Genomic DNA, 20,582 nt, shown 5'->3' on the forward strand with positions numbered 1-20,582 from the left:
ATATTAAACATCAGAGCTGACGGCGACGTCACATAGACGTTATCTTTATTAACAAACCACATATTTGAAATCTAAATAAGTGCATTTGCGCCTGAAAAACACTTAAAACTACATTCGGTGACACAAAAACAGTATTATTTTTAAATTACAGTGGATTTGGGCATCCAACATGACACTCGCTGTGAGAAATACGGCAAGTGGAGTGATACAAATGGTGAAATGGTTGGAGGAGTTCTGTTATCACTCTAATATCGCACTCTTATCAGCCAATCATATTCAAGGACTAGAAAGAACTGTTGTATTGGACTGTATGTGTGTGTGTGTGTGTGTGTGTGTGTGTGTGTGTGTGTGTGTGTGTGTGTGTGTGTGTACATATATATAAATATACATAAATTTATATTTTAGATTTCTATTTGATGAAGCTTGTGTCAGAGTGATATTACTCCTCCCTGTTGGGAGTGGGTTCTTCTCAGGGTGGGGTGGTCTGATATCTTTCACTCCCCTCATATGAAAACAAGACTAACAGACATAAAACACTTCTGTGTTTTCACACTCAAGTCACGTTACAAGCTGCCAAAACGGCACTCAGATTCAGGAGCATCGCTGACAGTATTACGCCAGTGTTCGCTTCATCGCCCGTCCACTGCACAATAGCAAACATGTTATCATTCATACAGATGCATCCCACTGCATTGATGGGACGGTCCTGCAGAACGTTGTAACTGATGCCGATGTATGCAGGACAGCAGTTCCCTTCTATCTCCAACCATTCGTTCTGGAAGATCTCAAACGTCAGTTGAAAGCATCCCGTTACGCTTTTGTCTTCACCCTCCACCCTTCTTCCATTCCTTCCCCTCATTTTCTGAAAGATTATTTATTCTTTACGACTGTCATGTCTCTCCCACTCACAGCTGCACGCTCTCCATAAGCTCATCCTGTGCTAACAGATCGCTAGTCTGAGATTTGTGTCTCTACCCGGTTGGTCCCGTGAAATCACCCACAGTGTTCAAAAATAGAAAACAGGCGAGGTTAAACACCGGTGTACATGTATACGCCTGTTCCCTGTCTGATGCTTCATGGTAACGCCAGAATATAGTTGCTCAGAGAAAAATCACAACCTGCTAAAATCATTTCACAACCAATAAGAGTTTTTGAAAATTATTGGAGTATGTTGTTCAGGAAAATTTCAGTCCTTCTACTTCAAAATTTCATGTTTACGTCAATGTTTTACTTGTTTGTATTATTTTTGTAGAGTAAATTCTACACAATTTTTTGGTGTTTTTCACTGTGTGCATAAAAATATGAATAATTCACACATTTATAAGCAAATTAGATTATGGTTTAGTGCTTTACGATTAATCATCTGACCAAATTCTGGTGCTTAAAGTAAAACTGTGTCATTTTTGGTATGTTTAATGTACAGATATTAAACCTGGGAAACCTGTTTGGAAACAGCCATTATACAATTCCAAACGGAGACACGAACAGCACAAAAATCACAAACCTCACCTAGAATACGACAAAATGCATGATCTCTGGGATTGATCTACACCATTATCTGCAGTCAAAAATCAGAGATCTCAGTGTGAACTCAAATCATTTCTCATCAAATGATCAGAGCTGCTCTTTACTGTCATCACTCATTTGTTCATTTTTAATTCTGCTTTCGGAGAAACTTTTCAGACAAAGTTGAGACTTAATCATAAGTGGGAACTCTATATCAAAAGAGAAACATATGAGCAATGAAATAATGGAATTGTCTTTATTCTGTGTTATTAAGCAGTTATAAATGGACAGTGATCTATTAAATGCAGTCGCTCTCTCTCTCTTACCCGTGTGAGTTATTAGTGCATTGCGGTCCGATCGGGACGTTTCTGTGTGAATAAAGCCGCAGGCATTATCCGCCGGAGTGGAGCTCGTATTGAACAAACCATCTTGACACCAGAACAAAAGCCGCTTTAGAGGAGAGCACACACACTGCGGACTCTGTTTTTCTCTCTCATATTTTTTAATGACAAAATGTTTGCAGGCAGAAACAGGTGGGATTTTATTTTGGGCAATCCGGGGTATAGTGATGGAGCTTAGATGGGTTCCGGGCCCCAGGGCTTCAGACAACTAACAAAACACATCTTACTTCTGCTTTGCTGCCTGTCTGTAATGCCCTTTCAGATGAGTTTAAGGTGGTGAGGATGGCTTTTCCTGAGAGTGTTACCTTTAATGATCAATGTTTGAATTCATGAATGAATTGCTGTAAAATTGAATTAACATTATATTTTAGTTTTACATTTCCAACATACATTTGGATTTGAACAAAGCATTATTTCGACACATTCAATACAACATTCACACATCATTCATTTGTTAAACTAGTTAAAATAGTGTGTAGACTCACCTAAAAAGTGAAATGCGTTCAGGTTTTGGAGTTCAGGAGTGAATCATGAGAGCGAAAAAGAAAAACATGAGATCTCTGTCAGGAGAGATCTCAACAATGGCTGATAAAAAAAAAAAAAAATATATATATATATATATATACACATCTTCCCAAATTTACCTAAAAAGTGGATTGTATTCAGATTTTCCAGATTAATCTAGGAATTTGGGTTTGAGAGTGAAAAAGAAAAAAAATCTAAAATGAAATCTATTTAATAGATTTAATATAAATAATGAGACTAAATAGAGGATGGAGCTTAGAGCCATCAAATCCATATGCATTTTTTAATAGCTCTAAGCTTCATACGTTTTCATTTTTCCTAAGGTACTTTAGGAGAAACATCTGAGACAAAGTCCCATGCACTTAAGCACTATGAAAAATCATAATATCTACTGCAGTACAAGAGCGAATCAACCTTTTTTTTTTCCCCTTTAATTCCAAAGATAACTCTACACATGCCACAATCAAGCGAACGGACCACAAGATATTATAAACATGTGTTTTCCTCAAAAACATAAAGAAAGGCTGGTTGGGCGAGCTGTTCACTTGATTTAACTATGATATCTAATGATGTATGTTTTCTACTCATGCCCTATTAAGATTGTGACTGGAACTGTGCAATAAGGGCACAATTTCCGTCCTTTGGGAGTGCGGCCTTAAATATGAGTAACTGTGAATATCACTGCCTCAATTTAGGCAACATTCCCAAATGGGCTTTGAAGACATGGAAGTTGAAAGCTGCCCCTGACACGGCCAGGAAACAAGCATAAAAAGCCACCAGCGCAATTCATTTTGTCATTTATAATGGGGAGATGGTGACGAGTCTATTCTTTTTGGGCTTAGTGATCATTATGTTGAGAGGCGATGTGTGTTTAATGGTTTTTCAGGCTTCTGAAATACAGGAAACTGGAGTCATGTGCACTTGAAAACACCAACGATTGGGACCAAACGCAGTATAAACCTTTACAGCAATGGACTTTTGCATGAATAATAATAATAATTTAGAAAGCAATTAACCAGAATGGACAAAACAATGCTACGGTAAATGAAAAAAAAAAAAAAAAAAAAAAAAAAAAAAATCATATAATTCTGCATTTTTTCTTTTTTTAATTGGGGAGAGAAACTTCTTTCCATCTCCAAACTCTTTGTAATGGAAATAATTTTTTGTCACTTGTTAATATTAATATAAAATAGTATACAATATTATATATTCCATGTTCAGTATATTTAATATTTACAATTTTTATGTGCAATATATTTTCTGTTTCATATAATAAATTTTTTTATAAAATTATATTATTGTATATAATACATACCATGTATTGTAAAATACAGACATATATTTTTAAATACTAATATAAAACATATTAAATATATAAATTAGATAAAAATATAAAATATAGGATCAGTAATGCCAAATAGTAATATAAAATACAATATTATAGGCTGTATTTACTGTTATATTTTATAAATCTTATAAATATAATAAATATAAATGTACACACACACACACACACACACACACACACACACACACACACACACACACACACACACACACACACACACATATATATATATATACATATATATATATATATTACATATTAAATACTATGGTAATATGAAATAGTATATAATGTATTACAAAACATTTTATTATTATATATTTATTTTATTATTATTATTGTACGCAATATATTATATAACATATGGGTTTCAGACCCCAGATTCCCGAAGAGTTATTTTTTACCCTGCACAAACACCCCAGATGTCAGTCAACTTGATATTTATTTTACTTTTAATTGCATCGTATCTGAATAGAAAAAATATCAGTGCAGCACTCTGTAACATATCCAGAAATATATTCGTTCCACATTTCATGAACTGAGGAAGGATCTTTGAATCATAGAGACTGGTTTAGTGAAGTCGGAAAAAGAAAAGTGGCCCGAACGTCTATCGCATACCTTACTGAGAACTACGGCTAGATTACAGCAAAGATGAATCGGTGTTAACATGCGTCAGCTGACCAAAAAACAAAAAAAATGACAGTGGTTTTGGAAGTCAACATATCTTTAGCCATCAAACGTTCACGGGCCTTTTTTCTTCCCTCTACAAGACATTTTCAGTCACAAGCTTCTACAAAGTCTTTCTCTTGGTTTACACTTAGTACAAAATAAACACATTTCTACCCGTTAGCGCTTCGGTTCCTTAGGAGACTATGACATATAATATAGAATAATTTATTTTCAGTGTTCAAACAGACAGATCCAGTGTGACTGGATAGCTAACATACTCTACCAGATTCCAGTTGGTGTTTATACATCCTCGATTTGCATTGAGCTCCTTCGACGAGTTCCTCCGTGGCGTTTTGAGATGATGCCGAGTCCCAAACTACAAATCCCAGCATGCTCGGCTAGCATCCTGCAGTCCTTTAGCGCGAGTCAGTGCACGTACCTCCGGGCTCGTACCTACCGATAGAGTTTAGTATTTTAACTCTGTGTTAAAGCGAATATACATTCTGCTGTGCAAAACGACGAAGCGATTCATTTGCAGGTGAACACCTCCGTCCTCTCGCTACAGGTGTTGCATTTCACAAAACAGCACCATTGGAATTTACAGTTGCATTGCCACACTTTGGTGTACTGATGCGTGTTGTAGCCCCGCCCACAGCACATGAGGTCACAGCCGTCCGTGTGCGGCGATGTCCGGTTGCACAGCCGCCCCTGCGTCCCCACGCTGCCCGTTTTGGCGTCCTCTTCGCAGTAGTTGGGCGAGCGCTCGATGTAGACCAAGTCTGTTTCTAAGGGCTTTTGGTAACCGGGTGTCTTCTTCACCTTGAGGAAGGTGGGCTGCCGCAGGCGCGAGGCGCGGACCACCTCCACGTGCACCGCTTTGTTGTATTTGTCCTTCAGGACGTAGCCGATCTCGCGGAACTTGGGTAACGTGGTCCAGCAGGTTTTGGTGGTGCAGGAGCCCGACACGCCGTGACACTTGCATTCCAGCTTCATCCGCTCTTCCAGAACCTGCGGGAAACAGTACGAGTCTCAGTTAGAGTGTCGTTTAACTACTGTGATTGTGTCAGAGAAACTACGTTAAAGGACTAACAGCAGCTTCAAATCATGAGCTGTATTCCTGTGTTTCAGAAACATGACTACTTTGATTCAGTTTGGTGAATTACTTTTAAGGGGTTAAACTGTTTCGTTCAGCTTGCTGAATAATTCGTTATGAGAAATATATCCCAGAACTAGCAGATTAAGCTCTTCTTCATCCAAAGCTGTTTGTCCGTACCAGAAAATAGAACGTCCCTCATGGTTGCAAACATAACGGAGATATTTCAGACAAAATGTTCTAAACCAGAATCACAGAAGAAAAAAGTATTTTATTAAAAAATAGTTAATGTATTAATTAATATAATATATTAAAGTGGTCATATGATGAGTTTTTTGTTTTTTTTTATTTTTGGTTTGTTACAAGCTCTTGGTGCATGAAGAAGATCTGTAAAGTTGCAAAGACTAAAGTCTCAAATCCAAAGAGATATTCTTTATAAAAGTTAAGACTCGTCCACACCTCCTAAAACGCCTGGTTTAAACACGCCCTACATCTCAAAGTCACGATGTGGGAAGATTTGCATAACGCCACCCAGATGTTCAAGCGAAGCTACTTTGTTTGGTCTTCCAAAAGAGGACACGACTAGAAATCAGTGGTTAAGTTGTATTTACAACACTGTTACAGAAAAGTCCAACCCAAATATTCAGATGTGTGCAGCGCATTTTGCAGAGGACAAGGACTGTTTCCTGAATCAGTAGCCTGCGATGCCGGTGTCTGTTTCTATAAAGTGGGGCAATTTCAACTTTGCAGTCTGGTGCTTCTGACTCACAGCCTGTAAGTACGATTCATATTTAAAGAATTTGCCACTGATGATTCAAAAGTGAGTTTTGAGCAGTGTAGAGTAGCGCTTGTTGCTTGTTGTTTGTTGTTTCTCAGATCACAAATGCAGACATGGTTTTATGTTTAAAAAGACAGTATAAGTCATTATAATCAGTAATTATGTCCCCACTGGATGCAACAAATGCCTAGTTTATAATGGGTTTTATTGGTTTTGTATCGTCACGCCGGCACACACAGCATCACAGTATAGTACGGGGCGTAACATTTCCGTCACTCACTTGAGGTATTCAGCCAATCACAACGCACTGGATAGCTGGCCAATCAGAGCACACCTCGCTTTTCAGAACGATGAGCTTTGTAAACATCGATGTGTTTCAGAAGGCGGGACATAGAGGAGAAACAATAATGTACAGTACGTGGAAAATATGTTTTTTTTTTAAAACTTAAACCACAAACACATTGCATTACACCAAATACACCAAATAATGTTCTTTTTAGCAACATCATATGACCACTTTAATTAAATTATTCATAGTTATAACAGTTACTAAATAGTTATTTGTATAAAATATTTTATACAATACTTTATTATATAATATTTAAGTAATATTTTATTATAAAGTATAATTTTTATATAATTTAGTATATTATATAATACATATTATTATATCAAATTTAATTTATATATATTAATCAGTATTATCTTTTGTTTCATTTTCTACAATTATGATAGTATTGCATGATTATAAAACTCTGTGTTGTAAGTGTTGGTCACCTCTTGATATCCAATATAAAATACTAGCTTACAGTTTACAGAATACTGCACAAGTAAAAAAAAAAAAAAAAAAAAAAAAAAATATATATATATATATATATATATAATATATACTATTAATATAGTATAATATATATATTATATATATATATATATATATATATATATATTTTTTTTTTTTTTTTTTTATTTTTTTTTTTTTTAATATATATTATATATATATATATATATATAAGCATTGTACGATTATACAGCCCTGGTGCTGTGTTGGTCCCCACATGATATCCACTATAAAATACAGTAACATTTAAGTGTAGGAACCAATTCTTTCTATTAACTAGTTGCTTATCAGCATGCCTATTATTAACATATTGACTGTTTATTAGTGCTTATAAAGCACATATTCTGCATGACCATATTCTACATCCCTAATCCTGTCTAAAACCTAAACTTAACAATCATCTTACTAACTATTAATAAGCAGCAAATTAAGAGTTTACTGAGGCAAAAGTCAAAGTTAATGGTTTGTTAACAGCGAGAACCAGACCTTTAAATAAAGTGTGACGTAAAATACCAGCTAAAAATATACTGTATTTAGCCTAATGTTTGAAAATTAGTAATATAAATTAAACAGGATGCATAATAGAAGTACATTGTTGTCATATCACTATGCTGGTACAAAATAATTATTATTGGTTACGGTACACTCATGACAACGAAAAAGGAAGATCAAGGTGACCACATTGCATTGTGGGACAGAGTATCTGTAATGTATCCCTGCATACAGAAATTTCACAAATGTGAACGTTCAACATATTTCAGGAATAGTATGATAGTATGCAATTCTGAACATTAAAACACAGGAAATCAGCCTTTTTATGGTTTGCACTGGGCTGTTTGGAAGACAAGCAATGTATATGCAGTGGAAAAACCATATGCTGGCGTAGCGACGATCTAATGTGCTACATTAATACTGCCCGAGACTTCAGACGCTCGCTGCTGATCCGCACCAGCAGCTCTCTGCCAGTTACCCATCAAACCTACTCTGTAATTCTCTCTACCTTCCTGCACACTACATCTATGAGCAGGAAAAATAAATATAAATCTACTATAACCAAACACCATGATACTCTCAGTTAGAAGTGGATTATTGAGCAGCTTAATACAGTGCAGATCTTTTGCAGCGATGAAGCTCCTGAACAACCATCAGCAAATGGAAAGAAAGCGGAAGAAACCTGCACTGCAGATGGAGAAAGGGTTCGAATCATCAAGCAAATATGTACAGTGTGTTGCACAGAAAAGGAGATGTTTTATTTTTAGATTTTTAGATCATTGGATATCAATACTGTATGAAATGCTGAAAGACTTTTTCCAGACCCTTTTCTCTGTCTGGCTCGATCCCTTACCAAAAGCAATTATCATTTGCCTGGAAAACACATGTAAACTAATTGATCAAGCCCACAAAACCGTCTTGACCCACGCAAGGCCATTGACAGTTAATCTCGATTTCAACAAGGTCTGTGCAATAACAAAAGAGGTCGGAAGGATTGTTCTGGCAAGACATTTATAAAAGTCTACAGTGAAGTTTTGTACTTCCCGGCCTTTTTCTATGACTCATATAAAAGCTGCCAGTTTTCCATTTTTAAATAAAAAATAGTTCCTAATTGGCCACTGATTGAATTATGCAAAAAAAAAAAAAAAAAATGAACAGAATAAATGTATTATTGCTTTATGTTTTTTTTTTCAAAGTATACTTGTTCCAAAATCTATTGAGCTGCCATTAGATTTTAAGGCATCACACACACACTGTGTGTGTATATATATATATATAATATGCATAGTCTGCCTGCATTGTAAAGCATTGTAAAAAAAAAATACTTTTTTTTTTTTTCAAAAACTGCATTGAAAGGCATAATGTCTATAAAAGTCTATGATAAGTCTATGAAAAAAATGCATTTTTAATTTTATGTGCATTTTTACGTTGCATTATATATATATAGTCATGTAAGACTTTTTTGTTTTTGTATTTTTTTTTGTTTTATATTTTTAAAAAATTTGAAACTGAAATCATACATACAGACTTTTATATTGCTTTTTCATATTACTTAATTTATATATTTTATTTTATTTAATATAGTACTTTTAGCATTATATTTTATATATAATAAAAAGTATAATATAAAATATATTTAATAATACAAATGTATTTAAAACAAAATAATAGTAGTATGGTTTTATAACTAAAAAGGAAATATATTTTGTAGTGTATATTTAAAGCAAGGCAGCTCACTAGGTTTTGAAACATTTAATAACAAGTTGAATGTTTTATTAATTCTGCCAAGCGGTAATTATATTTCATAAAATGTAAACTGGATTTTCAGCCATTAGTTCACCAATTAACAAACTGTTCCCTTGTAAAACACTGATTATCTGAACACTCGTACGCTGAAGAAATCAGTTCCACGTGGGTTCAATGCATTGGTGTTGATTCTGCAGAGAAATATGTTTATGACTAACGTAGATTCAACATACAATGAGTCAGCGTGTGCCCGCAGGCAACAGCGTTTCCAAATGAACGATGTGTTACTTCACAAGCCGCCCGAAGGCCCGGAGCGCTGTTTACATTTGCCTGGATACACTTACATCCACAGCGCTAATGTGGACCAGTTTTGGCCCCGGCTCGCTCCAACCACATACACGTATGATAGCAATTGAAATTCCAGAGCGGCAACTTCCATCTTCCCCCATCCAGAATCATATGGTACGTCCCGTTCCCCCTTACCCTATGATGCCATGGCTCCACGATTGCCATTGTGGGCCCTCTATAAAAGACGAGAAAAAAGACTCGATGGAGAGAGGGCTGTGTTTTCAGTGCTGCAGAAAGACTCGCAATAATATCCTGTTACAGGCTTTAGACTTGATGATTCCATGCAGTGGCCCGCAATGGGATTGGCCAGGCTCCAACTGGCAACCGCGATCCTGGGGCTCAGTCCCGGCCCGGCTTAGGCTCGTTTCGCTCACACCATAAAGCTCTGTGTTATTAATTAGATCCATTTGTCACCGGAGTGCATGCGGTTCTGCTGTTTCAGTGCATGTTGTTTTGTGTTCTTGGATGACTAACAGCTATCAAACAAACAAACATGGCCAGAGCGGCGGGCGGCCAAACCAAGCTTGAACCGGGATCAAGGCGGGAACCGAGAAAACACGCAGTAATTGGCTGAAGCGAAACGGGCTGCTGAAAACGGCTGACTGTTGTTGAGCGATCAAGCTTGCTTTGGGTTGGTTGGTGGGTGAATCATTTTAGATGCCGTCCGAAACACCTGTTTTACTTAGGAAGAACGAACTACGTCACCCACACTAGAGCGAACGGCTCTGGAGCACCGTCAAAAAGAGCCACAACGCATGTCTTCGCAGAGCCAAACTCTAAAATACTCTTCAAGCTGAAACAAAAATGCCATCGAAGCCTAAATGCATTTGTCCTTTCAGTATAAATTAATGGATACATTTCTGAAGAATTTGTTATTTGTTTCTTCAACTAAACGGTGGCCAAAAGGCGCATCCAAGCTTCAAAGTCTCCAACATCTAAAACAGATTAAGCAGCATTGTCTTGATGATTTTCCCAACCGTGCAGTGAAACAAAACAGATTAATGTTTCTGCAAGGCGACCACGACCAATGTTGGTAAACTGTCAAATTAAAATGCTCTTGAGAAATAACAAATGAACGCATATGACTTTATTTGTTTCTTCAAGGCAAAAACTCTTCCAAGCTTCAAAGTTTTTCGAAAAGCTTCTGAAGTCTAAACAGATTAAGACGCGTTGTCTGGATGCCTTTCCCAACCGTGCAGTCAAACAAAACATTTGGATGAACGATCTGGCAGCCTTGCAGAAACAACGTTGTTAAATGTCGAACTGAATTGTTTAAGCTTGTGCAGAAAAAAAGCCTCACCTTTCGGCCAGCTTCGTTGTTATGAAGGTTCATCAGCCTTCGGGCATTTTTTTTAATCTCCCGGGCGTCCACAAACTTCCGGGAGAACTCTATGCCGTATTTAATGTCCGCCGAGCATCCACCCCACTTCCAGCCCTCCTCCTGGTTGTAGTAGCCCTGTTTCTCCCTGTCACAGCCGCATTGGCTCATGTTGCCCTGGCTGCATGCGGCCGTCACGGCGTGGGCGACCCCAGCGGCGGTGATGGCGTAGGTGAATGCCGCCTCCCTGCTGCCTGGGGGGAAGAGGAAAGAGGCTGTGATATCTGCTCAACAGGACTCAAACGCCAAGAAATTTGCATGCACAAACTTGCAAAATCAACATAGAGCTAGCGTCACTTTTACTGTTGCTAATACGACTGGTTAGAGATTTAAGCAAACCCAAATATTATTACACCATCGAATCTTGCTGAGGAGAAGCGTGCTGTTATGTTGAGATCACATGCTGGACAAAATAAACAGCATAGCAACCACATAACATTGAAACGGCATAGCAACACCCTAGAAACATCCAAAACACCATAGCAACCAAACAACGTGCTAAAAACAAATTAGAACACCTTAGCAACTGCATAGCAGCACGCTAGCAACCATCCAGAACACTCTACCAACCAAACTGTGCTAAAACAAATTAGTACACTTTACCAACTGCATAGCAACACCCTAGCAACCAGCCAAAACACCATAGCAACCACACTGTGCTAAAAACAAATTAGAACACCTTGGCAACTGCATAGCAACACTCTAGCAAAAACATAACATTGGGCTAAAAACAATTAGAATACCTCAGCAACAACCTCACAACCACAGCAACTGCATGGCAACATACTAGCAACTAGCCAGAACACCCCAGCAACCATTTAACATTGTGTTTAAAAAACAAAAACAAAATAGAACACCTTAGCAACCGCATAGCAACACCCTAGCAACTACATAACATTGTGCTAAAAAAAAAACAAATTAGAACATCTTAAAAACTGCATAGCAACACCCTAGCAACCACACAACAGTGGGCCAAAAACAAATTAGAACACCTTAGCAACTGCATGGCAACGCTCTAGCAACTACATAACATTCTGCTAAAAAACAAATTAGAACATCTTAAAAACTGCATAGCAACACCCTAGCAACCACATAACAGTGGGCTAAAAACAAATTAGAACATCTTAAAAACTGCATAGCAACACCCTAGCAACCACATAACAGTGGGCTAAAAACAAATTAGAACACCTTAGCAACTGCATAGCAACACCCTTGCATGTGCAAACAACACTCATGTTTTCTTTAAAAAAGCTGAATCTTTTATCTACACTCTTAGAAACTCATAGCCTAATTAATATGATCAACAAAACCATATTTTCAATATCTTAAAGAAAACCATGATATTGTATCTTTACGCCATCATTAAAAATGAGAACGGACTAGGGATATGGAATATAAATACATGAATTAGTAAAAATTTCTACTTTGCTTCCAAACATGAAAAAAGTGTGATGAGCTGGTTTCATCCCAGCTGGTGAATAGTGTTTCTGTACACCTTTGGCGAAACAGCTGCAGCTGTTAACCAGCAGCCGCAGATGTTTCTCAGAGTGTGAGAAAGAAAAGCCAAGGTGCTGTCCAAAGTGCTGAAATCTCCTGCCAGAGCACCTTACAAACCCACCACAAGAAACACAGTGAGGTACATCTGGCCTTATACTGCGGCAGGTTCCACACATACACATATCTGGAGCTTTATTTAAAATGACGTGTGGAGCAAACATAGGAGGACATTCACAGTACTTCAACTCAACAACCACGAGAAATAAACATACTGATAATAGCAACCTTTGATCATCTCAGAAGAGCCAAGCTCTCTCAGCAAATCATGTGTTTTGCTAAAGAGAGGTGTGCTGTTACTTTAAGTGATCACATGTATGATTTTTACATGCGGGACAAGAAAAACCTAGCAACCACATAAAATTGGGCAAAATTCTGAACACCTTAACAACTCCCTAGCAACCAGTCAAAACAATGAAGCAACCAAAATGTTCTAAAAACAATTACAACACCTTAGCAACTGCATAGCAACACCCTAGCAACCAGCCAGAACACTCTAGTAACCACACTGTGCAAAAACATGCATGCTAGACAAAAACAAAAAAACAAACAAACAAAAAACAACAACAATACCATAACAACACCCTAGCAACCACATAACACCAGCCAAAATTCTGAAGACCTTAGCAACTCACTAGCATCCATCCAAAACACTCTAGCCACCAAAATGTGCTAAAAACAAATTAGAACATCTTAACAACACCACTGCCACCTGAACAGTCTTAGTACTGTTGCGTTACTAAGTTATCACAAGCATAGCAACACCATAGTAACCAGATAACATTGTGCAAAACAAAAAACAGTCTGAACACCTAAGCAACTCCCTATTAACCAGCCAAAACACTCTAGCAACTAAAATGTGCTAAAAACTAATTATAACACCTTAGCAACTGCACAGCATCACCCTAGCAACCACACAGTGCTAAAAACTAATTAGAACATCTTAGCAACACCTTAGCAACCTGAAAAATGTAGGGAAATAAATTAACTGATAAAAGCAAACCATGATCATCTCAGAAGAGCCAAACGCTGGTCACTACTGGAAATAGATTTGAATTGGAATTGTCATGAAAATATATTTTGCAATGGACTTACATGGTCCTAAAATTAAATTTATTAAGCAAAATATAATTGCTTATTTTTATTTATTAATTTTGGACATTTATGGCTTTGTGAGGTTTGCCCTTCATAATCTATTTGTCCAAAATATCATAAGTAGAAATACTGAGACCATAATGATGAATCTATCCTCTTCGTTCTGATTTTATTTAAAACATATAACCAAATATAACCAAGCTTGTGTCATTTTGGTTAAAATTAATTTTGGTGACTTTAGATAGGAGAAGTTTTTATATAATTAGACTTTCACTCATTAAAAAAAAAAAAAAAACACACACACACACACACACACACACACACACACACACAAACAGTGGCATGTTCAAGTCTTTATCTAAACACACATACACACAGTGCCAGTGTAATGGCAAAAGCAGGAAAAAAAGATCATTGCCAGGAGGAAAAGTGGCTGCCATGGACCAGCGTTTGGCACACACACACACACACACACACACACACACACACACACACACACACACACACACACACACACACACACACACAGACTTCAGGGAACTGAAGGGGTGTTGATAGACTGTCACCCCCTGTTGTGTCTGGATCTATGACGGCTGCTAATGAGAGCAAGTTATACAGAGAGAAACTGAGAGAGCAGATGCAAATTCTCTCTTTAAGGCCAGTCAGTTCATTTGATATGTTCAGAATAACATATTAACATACTTCTCTTATTATTTCTGAAGCATACAGTATGTCTGCTATGTGCAGTTGAACAACGGAGCACCGTGGATGAAAAAAATGTACTTTCTTTTCCAGTGACAGTTAAAGTAATTACAGACGCAGTGTTTTCATCGCTTTTTTGACTTTGGTTGGCCAAAGGTTAAGACATTTTTACTCAAAATCAAATTGGACATGCAAAATACTTTCTAAAATGATGACTGGACTAGAGATGTGAAAAACTGCATGTTTTGACTGAATGACTGGCTGACTAATCTGTCTTTGGGAAGCCCAGTATAATTTTGGTGTGAAATATGTAATAATGGTTGTTAGATTCACCTGACCTCAATCAGACATGTTTTCACACACACACACACACACACACACACACACACACACACACACATATATATTACAATAAAATTACATTTTTTATAATAATATTTAATGTATATATAATGCATACATAGATATTTAGCATTTTCAGTGTTATATATATATATATATATAATCAAAATAATTTATCATATTATATTTAAAAAGTACATTATGTAAATTATTTTAATACATTTTATGTTAATGTTATTACATTGCTTACATTATAAATGCATATATATGTATAAATATTACAAATATTTTATATTTAAGAAAACAGTATAATAATGTAAAAATACTCTATTAAACATTATATTAATATTCAATGTTAATTTAAAGTTATTCCGTTGTTTAAATATTTAAATATAGATATTTATATTATAATGTTTATAGTTTAGTTAGAGGCCAAAGAGCACAGCATAACTTCAAACATGAAAAAAAACAACAACACTTCGCCACTTTCAAAAACAAAAACTGAACAATAAAAATGAAAACAAGTTCACTAACAAAACGCCCCAATTCCAATTTCCAACATTTTCCAAAAACACAGTCTTCCCCAGCCTCGTAATCTTTCTTATCCATCGTGCAGGCGGTGCCCAATCAGGCTGCTGTCCACATCGGGTTAACGGTACGAGAGGGCCGTACTCACAAACGCCAAAGTGAATAAAGCACATCAGCGGAGGCCAGACCCAAAGCCCTGACTCGACTCCAGCTAGAAGCACCCTGGGATAGCCTCGAACCCTGCCAGTGGAAAACTGGACTGACCAGAAAACCCTCAAAGAACTTGGAAGGGAAGAAGAGAGGAATATTAAAACAGATGTCTAATAGAGTTTAGTGGCAAGTGTCTGCGACAGAATCCAAGATCTCTGTTTACCCTCGTTTTACGTATATATATCCTCATGACCTTACGTAGAGAAGGTGGATGCCGGCTGACCGCTTTGGCTCGGGCGGACGAGAGCCAACCACTAAACAAATCACGTTTGACACGGCTGAGGAGATTTACAACCTCAGACAGAACAAACAATCCTGCTGAACCCTACGATAGCCTGGGCAGCTCCGAATGCTCCATTCATGCCGCCGAACAGACGTAGTGCACTTGAAGGACGCTACGCCCACCTGGAGGGCACTTTGAGGCCGGACAACATGGCCAAGTGCTGCTAAATCTGGTTTTTCTGCTAAATCTGAGGTCAGCGAGAGCATCGAGAAGAGTTACGATGAAGCTACAGCCATCAAATAAGAGGAGAGGACAATCGCTGGCTCTGCACCACAAACTCATTAGTGAGGTTTGCCAAGTCAAGCATCTTAAAGGGACCGTTCACCCAAAAATTAGAACTCTGTCAAGAGTCACAAACGACAGGAAGAGACTGTGTGTCCTTTAAGCTTCACCACAACAGAAACGAGCAGATCCTGTTCAATAAAACATGAGTGTCTCTAAGCAGCCAGAATCTCATTTGTACTGTGTGCTGTGATGCATACTACATACTTGTGTGTGAGTACAGCTGCCCGAATAATAGAATTTATTTAAAGATTTAACAAAACATTAAATAAACTGTAGTGTCAATTAAGTTATACAGAAAATAATATATATACTGTATCATTTTTACTTTTTTAATTTTGTTAATAATTTTTAAATTATTTTTTCATATCATTATTTTATTTTACTTTTTTATTTCAACACACATATATATAAATATTTATTTAATGTGTAAATATATTGAATATTAAAATGTTTAAACATAAATATATAAAAAGGTAATATTATTAAATACATTTTAATATATATATATATATATATATATATATATATATATATATATATATATATATATATGTAAATATATATTAAAAAAAAGTAAATCAATAAAATAATATAAAATTATGTATTGTGTGTGTGTGTGTGTATATATATATATAAAGTAACTTACACGCACATGTATGTAAATTATATATATATAAATAAATACATTTTTAAATTAAAAATAAAACAAAATGTTAAATAGAAATAAATACACACACTTCAGATTATAAACAATTAAATAAAATATTTTATTTTATTTATTTATGTATTTATTGCTTTGAATCTGCTTGGGAATAGTGATTGGATGAAATGATCTTTACTCTGATTAAATAATAATAAATTTTTAAGCATTAAAAAAGCAGAGCAAATACATATGCAATAATTCAGATGTGAAATATTGTCAGCACAGCTGCAGCATAAATGCAAACATAAACCAAACCAGCGCAAGATGAGCCATCCGTAAAACTGTGTGCACATGAGAGGAAGCGTTTTGCATTGTGAGTCTCTGCATTACTATATCATTCTTGTTCTATGTCAAGCAGCTCTTTAATCACGACTCCTTCCAGATAAGCTCTCATGAAGCGCACTCCTGCTCTGTTTTTCACAAGCGCTCACATTTGAATGCTCGTTAAGATCAGAGATCAAAGAACCACAACAGATCTCTTATCACATATGCTCAGCACACATGAAAATTTCAGCACAGCTATTTATATTTAAAGTGTCCATGATAAGGGTTACAGTCTGTCCACCTGTCCAGCTCAGAATGGAGAGATGATCTGATTGTGACAGACAGAGCTTTTATCGTCCTATTCACTAACACACACACACACAGGCAGCCCTGCACCATTTCACCACACACACTCACTCACTTACACACACACAAAAATATAACAACAGTAACAAAAATAACGATAACAATCAATTTTATTAAATTATTTTTCATATAATTTGTATTTCTTATAACACACATTTAAATATTTAATTATAATTCTTAAAATGATTAGTATAAACAAACAAATAATATGCATAAAATAAAAATCTAATAAATATCTAATACTTTTAAATTAGAGATGCACCGATGTATCGGCCGATAAAAGCAATTATCTGCACTATATCGGCCATCGGTCAGTTGTTTAAAAATAGCGAATGATCAGGTCAGATTATTTCCTGTCAATCAAAAGATGGAGGAAAAGCGAGTCAGACAGCAACTTGCGTGAAGAAAATGTTTCTTGTGTCAAATTTAGGGCTGTCCAGGTTAAAACAATAATTTTTAACACATTAACACGGGCTCTTATTTGGTTAACTATAAAAACATTAGAGAGAGCTTATTTACTTTTAATTACAATTAATGTAATTTGTACGTAAATTGTTTATACTTCTATTTCTTTTATTTAATTATAATACATTTTTTTATCAATTTAAATTACAGATGCACCGATATGAAATTTCTCGGCTGATACCGATAGTTTATATATATATATCCATTTATCAACTATTCATATTCACTTTTAAAGAGCTCAAAAGGTGCAGCATATCAGAAGCGAGCTCTTATCTCATGCTTATTTTCCTACTTCTCTTTCCTCTCCATTTCATTTCATTTTTTTTCTGGTTCTGTTCTCAGTCCCAGATGAGAACATCTAATCCCTAACCTGCACTAAACAAAGACATTTCCATACAGACACAGTCGACTCAAGATCAGTGATTGATTGAACAGGAATACCTCCAGAGGAGATTCAGATCTGCTTCCTGTGGCTGCAGGGTGATTTGACTGATCTGCATTTTTTATCAGTGACAGACGGCCCAATGTCAAAGTGTCAGTACCTGCAGAGACAGCGCTCTGACCCTCGCTGCATGCAAGAAAATGCAAATGCTTGGCTGCAACTCAGACATGTTCGATGATTTAATCCTAGCTTATTGTTCCAAGTAGCTCCTCTCATTAAATTCCATGTAAGAAGCGTTCAGGAGTTGGATTTCATGCTTCAATGCAAGCGCTTGAGATTTCCTTCTGATAACTGCAACGTCACTTTAAAGGAAACTTCCTGCTCGTTCTGTTACTTGTAAATTTGCCATGAGGTGCTGATGCACTAAAGCAAAGCATTTCTACAAGTTCTGGGACGTGACAGGATGAAGCTTGTTTCCACCGAGGCATAAAAAAAAGAAACTGTGTGTCACAATTCGGTCTTTGAGAGTTTATATCATGCAATTATGTTTTTTTTTTCTTTCTCTGAACTCTTAGTATATATCTCACAATTCTGAGTTTATATCTCACAATTCTGAGTTTATATCTCACAATTCTGAGTTTATATCTCCCAATTCTGAGTTTATATCTTGCAATTCTGAGTTTATCAATTCTGAGTTTATATCTTGCAATTCTGAGTTTATATCTCGCAATTCTGAGTTTATCAATTCTGAGTTTATATTTTGATTTTTTGTATTTTGAAATTCTGAGTTTATATATCGCAATTCTGAGTTTATATCTTGCGGTTTTTATTTTATAACTTGCAATTCTGACTTTATTTGCAATTCTAAGTTTATATCTCACAATTCTGAGTTTATATCTCGCAATTCTGAGTTTATCAATTCTGAGTTTATATCTTGCAATTCTGACTTTATCAATTCTGAGTTTATCAATTCCGAGTTTATATCTTGAAATTCTGAGTTTATATCTCGCAATTCTGAGTTTATATCTTGCAATTCTGAGTTTATATCTTGCAATTCTGACTTTATCAATTCTGAGTTTTTCTCGCAATTCTGAGTTTATCAATTCTGAGTTTATATCTCGCAATTCTGAGTTTATCAATTCTGAGTTTATCAATTCTGAGTTTATATCTCGCAATTCTGAGTTTATATCTTGCAATTCTGACTTTATCAATTCTGAGTTTATATCTCACAATTCTGAGTTTATATCTTGCAATTCTGAGTTTATCAATTCTGAGTTTATATCTTGCAATTCTGAGTTTATATCTTGCAATTCTGAGTTTATTAATTCTGAGTTTATATCTTGCAATTCTGAGTTTATCAATTCTGAGTTTATATCTCACAATTCTGAGTTTATCAATTCTGAGTTTATCAATTCTGAGTTTATATCTCACAATTCTGAGTTTATCAATTCTGAGTTTATCAATTCTGAGTTTATATCTTGCAATTCTGAGTTTATCAATTCTGAGTTTATCAATTCTGAGTTTATATCTCGCAATTCTGAGTTTATCAATTCTGAGTTTATATCTCGCAATTCTGAGTTTATCAATTCTGAGTTTATATCTCACAATTCTGAGTTTATCAATTCTGAGTTTATATCTCGCAATTCTGAGTTTATATCTCGCAATTCTGAGTTTAGTCAATTATGCAATCTCTGAGTTTTATCTCACAATTCTGAGTTTATATCTCGCAATTCAATTCTGAGTTTATCAATCCTGATTCTGAGTTTATATCTCACACTTCTGAGTTTATCAATTCTGAGTTTATATCTCGCAATCAATTCTGAGAGTATATATCTCGCAATTCTATATCTCACAATTCTGAGTTTATATCTCGCAATTCTGAGTTTATATCTCGCAATTCTGAGTTTATATCTCGCAATTCTGAGTTTATCAATTCTGAGTTTATATCTAACAATTCTGAGTTTATATCTTATCATTCTGAGTTTATCAATTCTGAGTTTATATCTCACAATTCTGAGTTTATATCTTGCAATTCTGAGTTTATCAATTCTGAGTTTATATCTTGCAATTCTGAGTTTATCAATTCTGAGTTTATCAATTCTGAGTTTATATCTTGCAATTCTGAGTTTATCAATTCTGAGTTTATATCTCACAATTCTGAGTTTATATCTTGCAATTCTGAGTTTATCAATTCTGAGTTTATATCTCACAATTCTGAGTTTATCAATTCTGAGTTTATATCTCACAATTCTGAGTTTATATCTCACAATTCTGAGTTTAT

The 20,582-nt window shown here is 35.7% G+C and overlaps 1 protein-coding gene across 2 annotated transcripts in view; it reads right to left on the reverse strand.

Annotated features, from left to right (window-relative positions):
* Nucleotides 1–4,214: 4,214 nt before the first annotated feature.
* Nucleotides 4,215–20,582, reverse strand: part of LOC109065273 (protein Wnt-7b) — a 38,157-nt gene continuing 21,789 nt past the window's right edge. For both annotated transcript variants that reach the window (XM_042714986.1, XM_042714985.1), the window contains exons 3-4: nt 11,045–11,316; nt 4,215–5,457 (exon numbers count right to left, since the gene is read on the reverse strand). In XM_042714986.1, coding sequence (XP_042570920.1) covers nt 4,978–5,457; nt 11,045–11,316 — 752 coding nt within the window. In that variant the 3' untranslated portion in view covers nt 4,215–4,977. The remainder of the gene's footprint in view (nt 5,458–11,044; nt 11,317–20,582) is intronic.

This window comes from Cyprinus carpio, chromosome A25 (assembly GCF_018340385.1).
Source record: "Cyprinus carpio isolate SPL01 chromosome A25, ASM1834038v1, whole genome shotgun sequence".
NCBI lineage: Eukaryota > Metazoa > Chordata > Actinopteri > Cypriniformes > Cyprinidae > Cyprinus > Cyprinus carpio.